The sequence below is a fragment of the Lampris incognitus genome, chromosome 3 (genome assembly GCF_029633865.1).
Source record: "Lampris incognitus isolate fLamInc1 chromosome 3, fLamInc1.hap2, whole genome shotgun sequence".
In the NCBI taxonomy this organism is placed as follows: domain Eukaryota; kingdom Metazoa; phylum Chordata; class Actinopteri; order Lampriformes; family Lampridae; genus Lampris; species Lampris incognitus.
In genome coordinates this window covers 102,963,145-102,975,924 of record NC_079213.1, presented here as the reverse complement: position 1 = coordinate 102,975,924, position 12,780 = coordinate 102,963,145, and the positions used below count along the sequence as shown (strand labels likewise).

The window sequence follows — 12,780 nt, the reverse complement described above, 5'->3', positions numbered from 1 at the left end:
CATCCTGTCAGACCACCCTTGGCATTACCTCCTCGGTCGCAGCTCCAAGCAGGGCCGTGGTCCCTGGGCCCACAGGACACAGATCAAGCTCTTCCAGCCATCAAACAAAGACAAAACAAATGCAGACGTGGACAAAGACAGTGCATGGACGGTACTGGATGTGTCCGCCACAAAAAAATGTCAGTGATCCAGCTTTTGAAAAGCACAAGAAGAGTAAAGTGCACATGAACATAGTGCAAACTATTGATAACAGGGGCAGCCAGGATCAGAAATCCACTCGCCCTCTTGACACATGGCAGGACAAACTGAACGAAGAACAGCGTCAAACACTGTAATATTTTTCTGGTGGCCTTTCACAAAGCGAAACATGCACGCCCGATTCGTTCATATGAGGATATTGCGCTTTTCAAGAGGCTTGGAGTTAATGCCGGGAGTGCATTATCATTCACCAGAACGGGGGGACCCAATGCCAGGAATGCATATCATTCACGAGAAGGGGAGGACCCGCATCATGCAGAACATCGCACAGACAATCAGTTTAGAATTGAGTGAAAAATTGAAGGCAGCTGAATTTTGGGGCATACTCTTTGATGGATCAGAAGACATAACACAAGTGGAGGAGGAAATTGTGTACATTGTGTCTGTGTCTAGCTATGGAGAGTTTACTTCAGATTTCCTTGGATTAATTAACTTGTGTGTGAACCGAGCGGCACAGGACATAGTGAACTGACTGGAGCAGCTCTTCCATACTTGTGGTTTAGGGGATCAGTGGAAGACGAAGTTGGTCTCGGTGTGTACAGTCGGAGCAGCAGTCAACATTGGAGTTTACAATGAGGTCGTTCCCAAATTGCGTCAGGTGGTGGCGATCGAGGATTCCCTTGTGCATATTCTGTGTACTGCCCACACCCTCAAGAACTGCACAAAGTCAGCTGATTGCATGGTACCATACTGTGAGACATTTAATCGCTCTGTTGTCAAGTTGCTGAGCTTTTATTTACAGAGAGGGGGCACAAAAAGAACACAACAACTAAAGCAGATATGTGATGAGAATGGCATTGCCTTTGTGAAACCAGGCAAGTTTCCTAACATCAGATGGTCCGCATAGAGGCAACAGACTGTTGAAAATATGGCGGCTATTACCTGCCATTCATATTCAAGTGGCTACAATTGATCACAGTGACCTAAAACATATCTGCACAGAGCATTTTCAGTGTTTCCTAACCAACATGCTTGACACTGGAAACATTTTACAGTTCACCTCCCTCAGGTTCCAGCAAGATAAATTGACTATTGGTGATTGCAAAGATGAGCTCACGGTAACTGCTGGACAGCCGACACTATTGCTCGACAGTGAAGGCAAGTACAGGAAAAAGACTTTCAAATGCTGATGCTGACAGGGACAAGGCTGATGTATTTAGAGGTCTAATTCACGAGTTTAAAAGCAGATATGAATCCCTTAAGTCCTGTGATCAATTTTTAATTTTTGATCCTTCAACTTGGCCTCAAGAAATGCAAGACCTCCACAGTTTTGGCAACACAACACTTACTAACATCCTCCAGAAATATGAGGCCAGCTTGTTTGTTGACAGACTCCACTGTAAGAGAATGAATGCGTTTAAAGCAAGCAGGAAAACGTTTGGCAGCCTCATCTGTGTATGACTTGGTCAACACAGTGAAAATAAGTAATCCAGGTAGTTACTGCAACATTCATAAAGTCCTTCTGTTGTCCCTTACACTACCCTTGAGCAGTGGTGCATGTGAGAGGGGATTTTCACAACTCAATATAATAAAAAGCAAATACAGATCCCGACTGTCAGACTCTCGCCTCTCATCCCTGATGCACATCCACTTGTCTAAGATGACAACAGAGACTTCTGACCCGAAGCCAGCTGTTTACTTATGGATGCAAACACCTAATCGCAGACTCAACCAGAGAGAAAGAAGCGGGCCTACATCTTCATCTGGCATGTTTGAAAGAGAGGAAGACAGTGAGGAGAGCAGTCAGGAGGGTAGTGATGACGCCAGCTTGTAGGATAACCATGCCATGTAAAGACTGAGTACCAAGCAACATCTCCAGGTACTCCCTTGAGAACCAGACCAAAAAAGTTATGTGCACTCCTGTTAATGGCAATGGCCATCAGTGCTTATCATAAGCAGAGTATCTGGTGGACTTTGGATAAGTTCATGTCAACCGATATCAAGATTTACTGCCAATTTTACTCCTGGTCACTTAATTTTCAGAACTGGAAAATAAAATAAAAACTCCTTATAGGTGTGTGTGTATATATATATATATATATATATATATATATATATATATATACATACATACACAGTATTATTAAATTAGTTTTAATTTAACAATATCGTATAAAAGTATAATAATAATTAGTATAATTAAGAATATGTGTAAATTGTAATTATGTTTGCATTAGTATACTATTATTGGTCAAAGTAGTACTGTATATTGTATAATGTTTTAATATGTAATGGTATTAGTATATTAGCATAATTCATATCAAAACTCACGAATAATAATCATAAGTGTAGCTTCTTAGTGTGTTTTATCTAATTTATTAGCATATTACATTTACTTCAAACTGCCTGTTCTCTCAGATTAACAATTTTAACCGGGAGGAATGGGCCACAATATAGATTACCTTATCTGAATTGATGAAGTCTTTCTTGCTGATGGGAGCATCATTGTCTCCTCCGGCCAACTCCAGTATGTCCCTCACATCGGCGCCAGTAGCCATGACTGTAATACTGACCTGTGTGTGTGTGTGTGTGAGTCCACCTCGTGTAAATATAAACGTAAAATGAACCCAAATCCCGGTTCAGGGACACCTCTCCGATCGCTAACTCTGTCCGCGGAGTCCTGGACGGCTGTAATTCCCAGGTTAATAGCTAACGTTCACGGGCCCAACGAATAGTTAATTATTGTTGAACTTTGTTTTAGTATTTTAAGTAATTTTAGAAGTTATCTTTCCCCTGCATGTGAAGATTAAAACCATGAATAACAGAGCAAACTGATATCGTTTAGCATCTTTTTCTATTTTTCCGTCCGTCCGTCTTCTTCTTCTACTACTACTACTTCTTCTTCTACTATTACTTCCTCTTCTTCCCCCCCCCCCCCCGTCTGTTTGCTTCAATGGCAGTTAACGTTCAGCTTTAAAGTACATTACCGCCACCTACTGATGCGAAGTATGTTTTTTCAAAACATAACTAAAGGAGGAAAAATAATAAATAACAATAATAATAAAATAAAAAGATAGAGGTCTAATCAGAAATCAATATATGTATGTTTTTGTAAATATTCAAAGCTTGTTTGGTTTTTATACATTTCAGTGCTTTCTTAAAATGTATTAACTCATTCATGAAGACTAAGAATAGTGCCCTGGCTTTAATAAATCTAGGTCTATGGATAAATTGTTGAGCCATAATAATCAGGGTATTGTAGTACATTTCCATATTTCTATCCTGCATTATAACTTCAAATTTAATATCCTTATATTCTAATTTGGACAAATGAAAGTCCTTTTTAGATATCTAATTTTGAAATAATTCCCAAAAGGCTCTAGTATAAGTCAAGTCAAGTCAAGTTTATTCATATAACACATTTAAAACAACCACGTGGCGCATATAATTACGTGTAAAGAACAAATGTTCTCAAGTTTCGATAACAGAGTCACAAAACAAACAATCTTTTTTTTATCAATGTTAAATCTTTGTCTGAGGAACTCATTACAAGGACAAATATCATTTATCATTTTAAAATGAGTTTCTTTCGCTTTTGGTGAAATAGGGAGAGTGAGGTATCTGGTTCTAATTCTGATTATAATGTCTTTAAAAGTGAAGGCAACTGTGGTACTAACACATCATAGGGCAACATGCCTTTTATCATGTTCACCATTACTTAATTAAATTGTCAGGAATGGCTAATGAAAAAGCTGGGTACATAATTGTAGACCATGTTTTAATTTCAGTAATCAAATTCACCCGAAGATTGATAAACCCCCCTGTAACCAAGAATTGAGTGTAGATTTATTCTTTATTTTTCTTTTTTTAATATAACAGTCTCAATATTTAGTTCTTCTCTAGTTTTACAATCTTTTGTTATAACCACTCCCAAGTATTTTACTTCATTTTTTACTGGAATATCATACAAATCTATTAGTGGATGGTCATGTATAGCAATTAGTTCCCAATTATTTTATTTTTTTAAATCTAAGTGTAGTCCAGATGCTTTAGAAACTCATCTATCGTCTTGATTACCAGAGGGATCTGTTCTGACCTCTTGAGGAAGATGGTAGTATCATCTGCCAGCTGAGTTATGAACAGATGATTGCCTAGCACATTTAAAGGCTCAATGTCTGGACAATTTTTTTTTAATAAAAATAGCCAACAATTCATCAACTAAAATAAATAATAAAGGGGAGCAAGATCTGGGACAGTAGGTAACGGTGTGTGCTTTTCTCACCGGTTTGCAATCGGCCAAAAAAAAAAACGCAGCGAAGAAGACAGAGGGGCATTCTGGGAGTTGTGGGAGGAGTTACGTCCAATATGGCGGCGACCTCATTAGGAGGTATCTTGACGCTTTGCAGGCAATTTCAAAACGTTTTGAGGGTTTCTGCTGGATTAAAACCTGCTCAATACAAGGCTGTCAGCTTGACCAAATGCCCCTCGTATTCTCTAAGGTAAGTTAGTGCAGCACACGAAATACAGCAATTATCAAGTGTGGCGATAATGGATGGATGGACAGTAGACAGAGTCTACTACGAGTGACACTCGTCCTGCTGCTCATTTCATTAAATGTGAAGGACCTCTACATGTCTTCTCCTCTTCACAGCCGATGCATACGTTACAGTATTCTAGACCGTTTTCCAAAGCATACCGCAGTTTTTCCAGATATTTTGAATGCGTTTTTCCTGCCTTCCACCTTCCACACAGCCATTAGTTTTATTTGTTTCAGTCGGCGCTGGGCAATAATTCATCATGGTCGTTTATCATCATTTAGTGGCGCTGTATCAAGATGGAATTGGGACATTGTCATATTATTCTATACATTTTTTTGTCTAAGTTAATGATAACAAGAATCTATCATCTCAAATACACCAGAAAATAAACCACAACATAAACGAGGTCTGAAATATTGGAGAGCATTGTTTGAAAACTGCTTTTTTGTTTTATTATAATTAACAGTATCAGACGGTACAATGTGATGAACCTCAGTTGGATTCTTAAACATGTTGTGTTTGCATATGTAAGCACATATCTCGGTACGGGGTGTGACGGTGGCCCAGTGGTTAGCACGGTTGCCTCACAGCAAGAAGGTCGTGGGTTCGAACCCCAGGCCGTCCCCAGGTCCTTCCTGTGTGGAGTTTGCGTGTTCTCCCCGTGTCTGCGTGGATTTCCACCGGGTGCTCCGGTTTCCTGCCACCATCAAAAGACACGCATACGTTAGGGTTAATACTCCTGTCTGTGCCCCTGAACAAGGCAATGGAAAGAAGAACTGAAGTTGGCCCCCGGGCACTGCAGCTGCCCACTGCTCCTATGCAATAGGATGGGTTAAATGCAGAGAACAAATTTCATTGTAACTGAACAACTGTACAATGACAAAATAAAGTGGCTGTCTAATATTGTGGATATCATATAAAATTCCTTATCATTATCATGATACCACATGATATGATATCATGCGGTATGAAAATCAACTTGCAGACACTTGAAAGTTGTGAGCCAGGAAAGCCATCACGTTGAACATTTAGTCAACTTTATTTTCTGTCATAGTTGTGTTATTGTCATGGGGTAATGGATTATCTCTCTCAATAAAGTTTCCAGTCTCTGCAATTTGATTTTCATACCGCACTGAAATGAATGGAAAACAATGAGTGCCTGGAAGGAAGGGAAAAAAACTGTATGCTGTGAGAATGTTCAGTAATAATTTAAAGTATAAGCATTTTGTAGTAAATGGGCTAGAGCATGCAAAAACACCAGCATGGACTTTTTAAAGTGATGGTGTTGTTATAATGTGACCTGACTTTATAATGTATCCGCCAGGCAAAGTTCTCCTCTGGCTGTCCCGTCTTGGCACAGTCACCTCAGCACACCGAGTCAATGTCAGTTTCTCCACACCACCGTCAGTAGGCCGGGTCTGGATGAATTTTTCGACCTTCCTGAAAACTGGGGAGAGTCCACAGTGAAATCAGGTGATAAAAATTGTACCAAACTTTGTATTGACAATCATTTCATATTTGTTGTTGTGATCTGAGAACCTTTCCCGAATGAAACTGTTTCACTGTAATGAATGCAGGTGCGCCGTGGACCGCAACCAAGCTGAGAGCAAAAAGCAATGAAGATTTGCACAAACTCTGGTGAGCAAAGAGATGTGTTTTTGCCATTTTACAGTGTATTTACAGCCTCCCTTCATCTGAACATGTATAGTGACTGAATAGACACTTCCACACATACGTTCCTTCACATTAACTGGGTAAATTGCAAGTATTTTTATAGCAAGGGCAAAAGCTTCTGTTGTTCACACAGGCAACACCTCAACATTATTTTAATGCATTGTGACTATTCAGAATCATGTTTATTGGCCATGTAGGTTTGCACATACATGGAATTTGACTCTGGTTTCATGGCTTTCTCAGTGTACTTACCATAGAATAACACTACAACACAACAATCTTCAGATATATACAGAAGGATTGACATATACAGGTGAAATAAGAGGTGATAAAGTGCAGTGGAACAGAGAATATATCAGAGATGCTGAAATAGATGTTAGCAGGTTACTAACATACATGCCTGAGGTAGATGGACCATGACAGAGTGTACCAGTATATCTACAATACAGTATATACAAAATGGTTGGATTTATTTGACACATTATTCACCCAATACCGCCTAAGTCCTCTGTTGCTGTTTCCCAGAAATTACATTTAAGACTTTAAGAAGATATGTCATAAAGATTTAATTATGTCCAATATGCAATTCTTGCCTATTTTTAACTAACCACTTGTGACGAAGCATGAAATGAAGCATTGTAAGGATGAACAGTAGAATCTCCTCCATGTTTTGAACACTGTAGATGGCTCGGAATAATCTAGTCACCTCCTTAGACATTTGTTAATTGGTCCATGCGCGTTGACAAAAGAGCATCATGCGTCAGAGCGTCCTGGTGTTCTGTGTATTCCTGGCGGTAACGTTAAACCTTTATTCACACACTTGCTCGTATCAAACTTGCAGAAATGCTACCAGGTCTTGAGTCTCGTAAGTTGCTGTAACTGACTTACTGTCATGTTGGTACCAGCCCCCCTATTCACAAATGACAGCAAAATTACATTTGATTAACGTTAAAGGCCGAGTGTGTGAAAGTGCCAGTTGACTATCTCTCTTATCCCACTTCAGGTACGTGCTCTTGAAAGAAAAGAACATGCTGCTAACCATTGAGCAGGAGTCAAAAAGACAGAGGCTTCAGATGCCCAGTCCAGAGAGAGTAAAAAAGGTGGGTCAAGTGTTGACTAACAATTTCTGTAACCAGTCGGGCCTGTTACAGATGACTAACTAAAAAGAGGGATCGTGTTCAGACTGTCATGGATTCCTTCTTGGTCTCCTACAATCCTCACAACACAAACTGTAATGGGCAGATACCCACAGAGGGTCAGCCATATTAATAAAGTCCACATTTTGGATTAAAAGTATTTGTTGCAGATGATTGTTCTCCACAGATTGCTTGCATATAAAGCAAAAGCCAAAATGTTTTTTCACAAACCTTTTGCTCCCATTTCTTTCTCACAAGTTTATCCTTGAAAGGCCTATGAAGTTTACATACTGTTGGTCATCGCGAAAAAGAGATTGGCAGAGTTAAACCATTCTTCTGCTGCGGTGCTTGCCAGGTGGAGAGATCCATGAAAAGGCTGGAGATGGTGGTCAATGAGAGAGAGACAGCCCTGCGTCTCCTGCAGACTGGCCACGAGAAAGGCACACCAGGAGACTGGAGGAGGAATGTGTTTGGAAAAGTCTTCTGGTAAGGAGGCTGACTGTCATGTATGCTGCATGTCATGAACACTGAAAAATACAGAACTTTTAATTTGTAAATGGGCGGCGCGGTGGCCCAGTGGTTAGCGCTGTTGCCTCATGCAAGAAGGTCCTGAGTTCAAACCCAGGGTTGTCCAACTTTTTGGGGTCATCCCAGATTGCATGTTCTCCCCATGTCTGTGGTGGGTTTTCTCCGGGTGCTCCGGTTTCCCCCACCATCAAAAAGACATGCATGTTAGGGTTAGTACTCCTATCTATGCCCCTGACCGAGTCATGGCGAGACAAACTGGAGTTGGTCCCAGGGCACCGCTGCATGGCGGGGTTAAATGCAGAGCAGAATTTCCCCATGGGGATTACTAAAGTACAGTGGCTTGCAAAAGTATTCATACCCCTTGAACTTTTCCACATTTTGTCATGTTACGACCACAAACATAAATATATTTTATTGGAATTTTATGTGAAAGACCAACACAAAGTGGCACACAACTGTGAAGTACAAAGAAAATTACACATGATTTTAATTTTTTTTTTAAATAGAAAAATGAAAAGTGCAGTGTGCAAAAGTATTCAGCCCCCTTTTCTGAGTGCAACCAATTGCCTTCAGAAGTTGCCAGATGATTGCTGAATGATCGAATGTTGACCTAATGACTAAATAGAGTCAACTTGTGTGTAATCTAATCTCAGTACAAATACAGCTGTTCTGTGACGGCCTCAGAGGTTTGTTAAGAGAATAGTGGGGAGCAAACAGCATCATGAAGTCCAAGGAACACACCAGACAGGTCAGGGATAACGTTGTGGAGAAGTTTAAAGCAGGGTTAGGCTATAAAAAGATTTCCCAAGCTTTGAACATCTCACGGAGCACTGTTCAATCCATCATCCGGAAATCGAAAGAGTATGGCACAACTGCAAACCTACCAAGACACGGCCGTCCACCTAAACTTACAGGCCGAACAAGGAGAGCACTGATCAGAGATGCAGCCAAGAGGCCCATTGTGACTGGACGAACTGCAGAGATCCACAGCTCAGGTGGGGGAATCTGTCCACAGCACAAGTATTGGTCGTGCACTGCACAAATCTGGCCTTTATGGAAGAGTGGCAAGAAGAAAGCCATTGTTAAAAGAAAATCATAAGAAGTCCCGTTTGCAGTTTGCCAGAAGCCATGTGGGGGACACAGCAAACATGTGGAAGAAGGTGCTCTGGTCAGATGAGACCAAAATTGAACTTTTTGGCCTAAATGCAAAACGCTATGTGTGGTGGAAAACTAACACTGCACATCACTCTGAACACACCCTCCCCACTGTCAAACATGGTGGTGGCAGCATGATGCTCTGGGGGTGCTTCTCTTCAGCAGGGACAGGGAAGATGGGAAGATGGATGGAGCCAAATATAGGGCAATCTTGGAAGAAAACCTGTTGGAGTCTGCAAAAGACTTGAGACTGGGGCGGAGGTTCACCTTCCAGCAGGACAACGACCCTAAACATAAAGGCAGGGCTACAATGGAATGGTTTAAAACAAAACATATTCATGTGTTAGAATGGCCCAGTCAAAGTCCAGACCCAAATCCAATTGAGAATCTGTGGCAACATCTGAAAACTGCCGTTCACAAACACTCTCCATCTAATCTGACTGAGCTTGAGCTATTTTGAAAAGAAGAATGGGCAAAAATTTCAGTCTCTAGATGTGCAAAGCTGGTAGAGACATACCCCAAAAGACTTGCAGCTGTAGTTGCAGCAAAAGGCGGTTCCACAAAGTATTGACTCAGGGGGGCTGAATACTTTTGCACACTGCACTTTTCAGTTTTTTATTTGTAAAATGTTTTTAAAATCATGTATAATTTTCTTTGTACTTCACAATTGTGTGCCACTTTGTATTGGTCTTTCACATAAAATTCCAATAAAATATATTTATGTTTGTGGTCGAAACGTGACAAAATGTGGAAAAGTACAAGGGGTATGAAGACTTCTGCAAGCCACTTTATCTCAAAATCAAAAATCAGTGGTTCCCACTTTTTCATATGGCGACCTGCCTGTGGAGAAACTTTTCAGGACCCGTCAAATATTTGGTGCAGTATAATAAGCAATAATTTCTTATAGTGACAGGCATAGGCACAAGTCCATGAATACTGGGATGGCATCCAGCGCTTTACCTGTGCCCCCGTCCATAGGGTTAGTGGTTGTGTCAGGAAGGGCATCCGACGTAAAATTCTCCCAAATCATGGTGCTGTGTCCTCACAGGGTACCAATGGAAACTATCAAATCCGTTGTGGCCACCCCTAGGAAACAGGGAACAAGCCGAAAGAAGAAGAAGATATAAGCAATAATTTCTCATATTGAGATAATGAATCCTTTCCTTATTGTTCATCAATGAATTGTTCTGCTTTTCCTTCTTCAGTCATGGCCTACTAATGACCAAATGAAATCAACATGGCAGGTCAACATTGAAATTTATATTAGTGATGTGTTGGAATGGTCATTTCATTGTTTGCATTGACTTAAACTATAAAAACATTTTCTTTTTTGTCATTAAGTCAGTGTCATCAAGTTAGTCTCCAACTAAAATGTTTGTTGTGGATAATGGGTTCAGATTAGGCCAAAGTTAATGTAATTCCACAGTTTTCAGTACAGCCGCAATACAAATTAAAGCTGTAGGAAATTCCAGTTCATAGCAGAATTTGAGATTTAAGTCTTGCTCATCTCACAAAAAGCTGTTCGTCCAGAATGGAGATCTCAGGAGAATGAAGTGAAGGAAAGTCTAGTCGATGGTTTGACTGATGTGGATCTTGTCTTTCTTTGTGCCAGGCAACGGTTCAAGGAGCACGTCATCCCGTGGTACATGAATAAGCATTACAAGCGGAGGGTCTACTACACACCAAAATTTGTCGAACCACACGTGAGGTAAGGAGAAAAAAAAAAAACACTCGGGTGCAACTTTTTTTTTCCTATTTCAATTGTCAAAGACATTTACACAGCGCGGTAACCATTACTAAAGTTTGCTTGGTCCTTCTCAAAAGAAAGGTTAAGAGTTGGCCGTTATTCATACCTATAGACACGTGGTTATTTCCCAGCGTTACCAGTCAAACTGTCAGATATCTCAATCTTAGTTAAATGAATACTTTTGATGTTTTTCTATCTTTATGTTGAATCTCATCAGGACAAATTCCCCAGTATATAATTTAACCAGCTGTCAATTGACCTTAAAGAGATACTTGCATCAAAATCCGACTTCTTCTGTTATTAATCGATGTAAGGAGTGTGGATGTGATCGATGAGACAAATGGTAGCCCTAAAATCATATTTAAGGCCAGGCGAGAGATATCGGTGGCCGAGTAACTGAGTTACAGTTGGCGAAAATGTGGTAACTTGCCACGTCACGAATTACCATTAGCATAGAGGGCGTGTCCGTAGCGGGACGCTATAAAAGCAGAGATGCACCACCCCCCACCCCCCCGCGTCCCTGAGGCAAGTAGTCAACTTCCACTGAGAAAGAGGAATCGTCTTCCACATCCTCAACTTCAAAGCTGATGTCGGTGGTCTCGTCGCTCGCCCCCTTTTTTTTTTTTTTGGTAAAATGACAACAGCATGAAGGGCTGTCACCAGTGAATTTCTCGTTTTTCTACGGCAAGCGGTTTAACCCCAGTGTTTAGCCCACCCAGCCACACTCAAGCGACCACCCTGAATTTCAGTAGCCAATAGCTATGAAATCATAAAACCACGCCTGCCTTTCGGTTGTAATTCAAACCACCCGTGTTAAAAATGGTCAGAAACAGCATAAAAGTGTCTCTTTAAGTTGTTTCAGTGGCGGCTGGCCAGTACAGGGCGTTGGGGCGCCACCCCCTTCAAACATCAAGAGATGAAAATCTACTTAAACATGTGAAATATAATTTAGTTGTATAATGCAGATAATCATGAAATAAAAGTGTTTTCAGTCTGTGAGCGCCTGTCAGCAGCCATTAAATATTGGTTCCAGTATTTGGTTGATTTCTGTCTGAATACATATACTTCCTGGGTGGGGGCGCCGGCCAAATTATACTTTATGTAAGCTCTCAAACTTGTGGCGAGCAGGTGACCTGAGGCTGCTGTCTAAATGGTTTCTTCAGATTTTCCATGGGCACTCCAACTTTTATTGGCAGTGAATTGGTATTGTTTTAATGTTTTAGAGCTAATGTGATTGGACAATTCTCATGGCTGTCAATCATGTTCACATCCACTACGACGCTTCGTCTCGACTGTCAATCGTCCACCGTCTACGAACCCTGATAAAATCTATAGGCTACGTTGTCCTTCTTAATAACTCTGTGACTGTGTGGACATTAAAGCAGCTGTCAGGTGTGCTGCACCAAGGTAAATTGTGCCCCCCCCCCCCAACAAAAAAATTTTTTTTGAGCACCAGCCACCACTGAGTTGTTTAGCTAATGTCCTGAGAGAGAAGCCCCTTTCAATCGTCCTGAAGTCACTTTTGGTCTTCCAGGCTCCGTATAGAGAAGTACCTCCGTGCAAAAGCCAGGAAGGCCAACCTGGAGAAGAGGACACTGGCCAAACTCAAAGAGAAGTTTCCAGAGATGAAGGTCGCCGCGTGACGCAAAGCGATACAAGTTCCATCCTTTTGCAAATAAAAGGTTTATGGTGGGTTACTGCGCATGGGCCTGCGTCTGTCCATTCACAATCCTTTTTTTTTTTTGTTCTGCCAAAATGTCTCAGATGTGATGGTATTTGATCAGTCATTTCTTTCTCCTTCATA

At 40.9% G+C, this 12,780-nt stretch overlaps 2 protein-coding genes across 2 annotated transcripts in view; one reads left to right on the top strand and one right to left on the bottom strand.

Annotated features, from left to right (window-relative positions):
• Window positions 1-3,060, bottom strand: part of dmap1 (DNA methyltransferase 1 associated protein 1) — a 30,882-nt gene extending 27,822 nt beyond the window's left edge. The window contains exon 1 of the mRNA XM_056276417.1: window positions 2,661-3,060. Coding sequence (XP_056132392.1) covers window positions 2,661-2,756 — 96 coding nt within the window. The 5' untranslated portion in view covers window positions 2,757-3,060. The remainder of the gene's footprint in view (window positions 1-2,660) is intronic.
• Window positions 3,061-4,562: 1,502 nt separating this feature from the next.
• On the top strand, window positions 4,563-12,752 carry mrpl47 (mitochondrial ribosomal protein L47). Its single transcript, XM_056276429.1, has 7 exons — window positions 4,563-4,697; window positions 6,061-6,209; window positions 6,314-6,374; window positions 7,414-7,510; window positions 7,902-8,032; window positions 10,842-10,937; window positions 12,511-12,752. The coding sequence occupies exons 1-7, from the start codon at window positions 4,564-4,566 to the stop codon at window positions 12,617-12,619; spliced, it is 777 nt and encodes a 258-aa protein (XP_056132404.1). The 5' UTR covers window position 4,563; the 3' UTR covers window positions 12,620-12,752.
• Window positions 12,753-12,780: the final 28 nt, after the last annotated feature.

What these genes read in the sequence shown, in the direction of transcription:
- mrpl47 (XM_056276429.1), top strand. Translation starts at nt 4,564, where the DNA reads ATGGCGGCGACCTCATTAGGAGGTATCTTGACGCTTTGCAGGCAATTT. An exon ending in AGAGTCCACAGTGAAATCAG is followed by an intron (nt 6,210 to 6,313) that starts GTGATAAAAATT and finishes TAATGAATGCAG; the next exon opens with GTGCGCCGTGGACCGCAACC. An exon ending in GAAGATTTGCACAAACTCTG is followed by an intron (nt 6,375 to 7,413) that starts GTGAGCAAAGAG and finishes ATCCCACTTCAG; the next exon opens with GTACGTGCTCTTGAAAGAAA.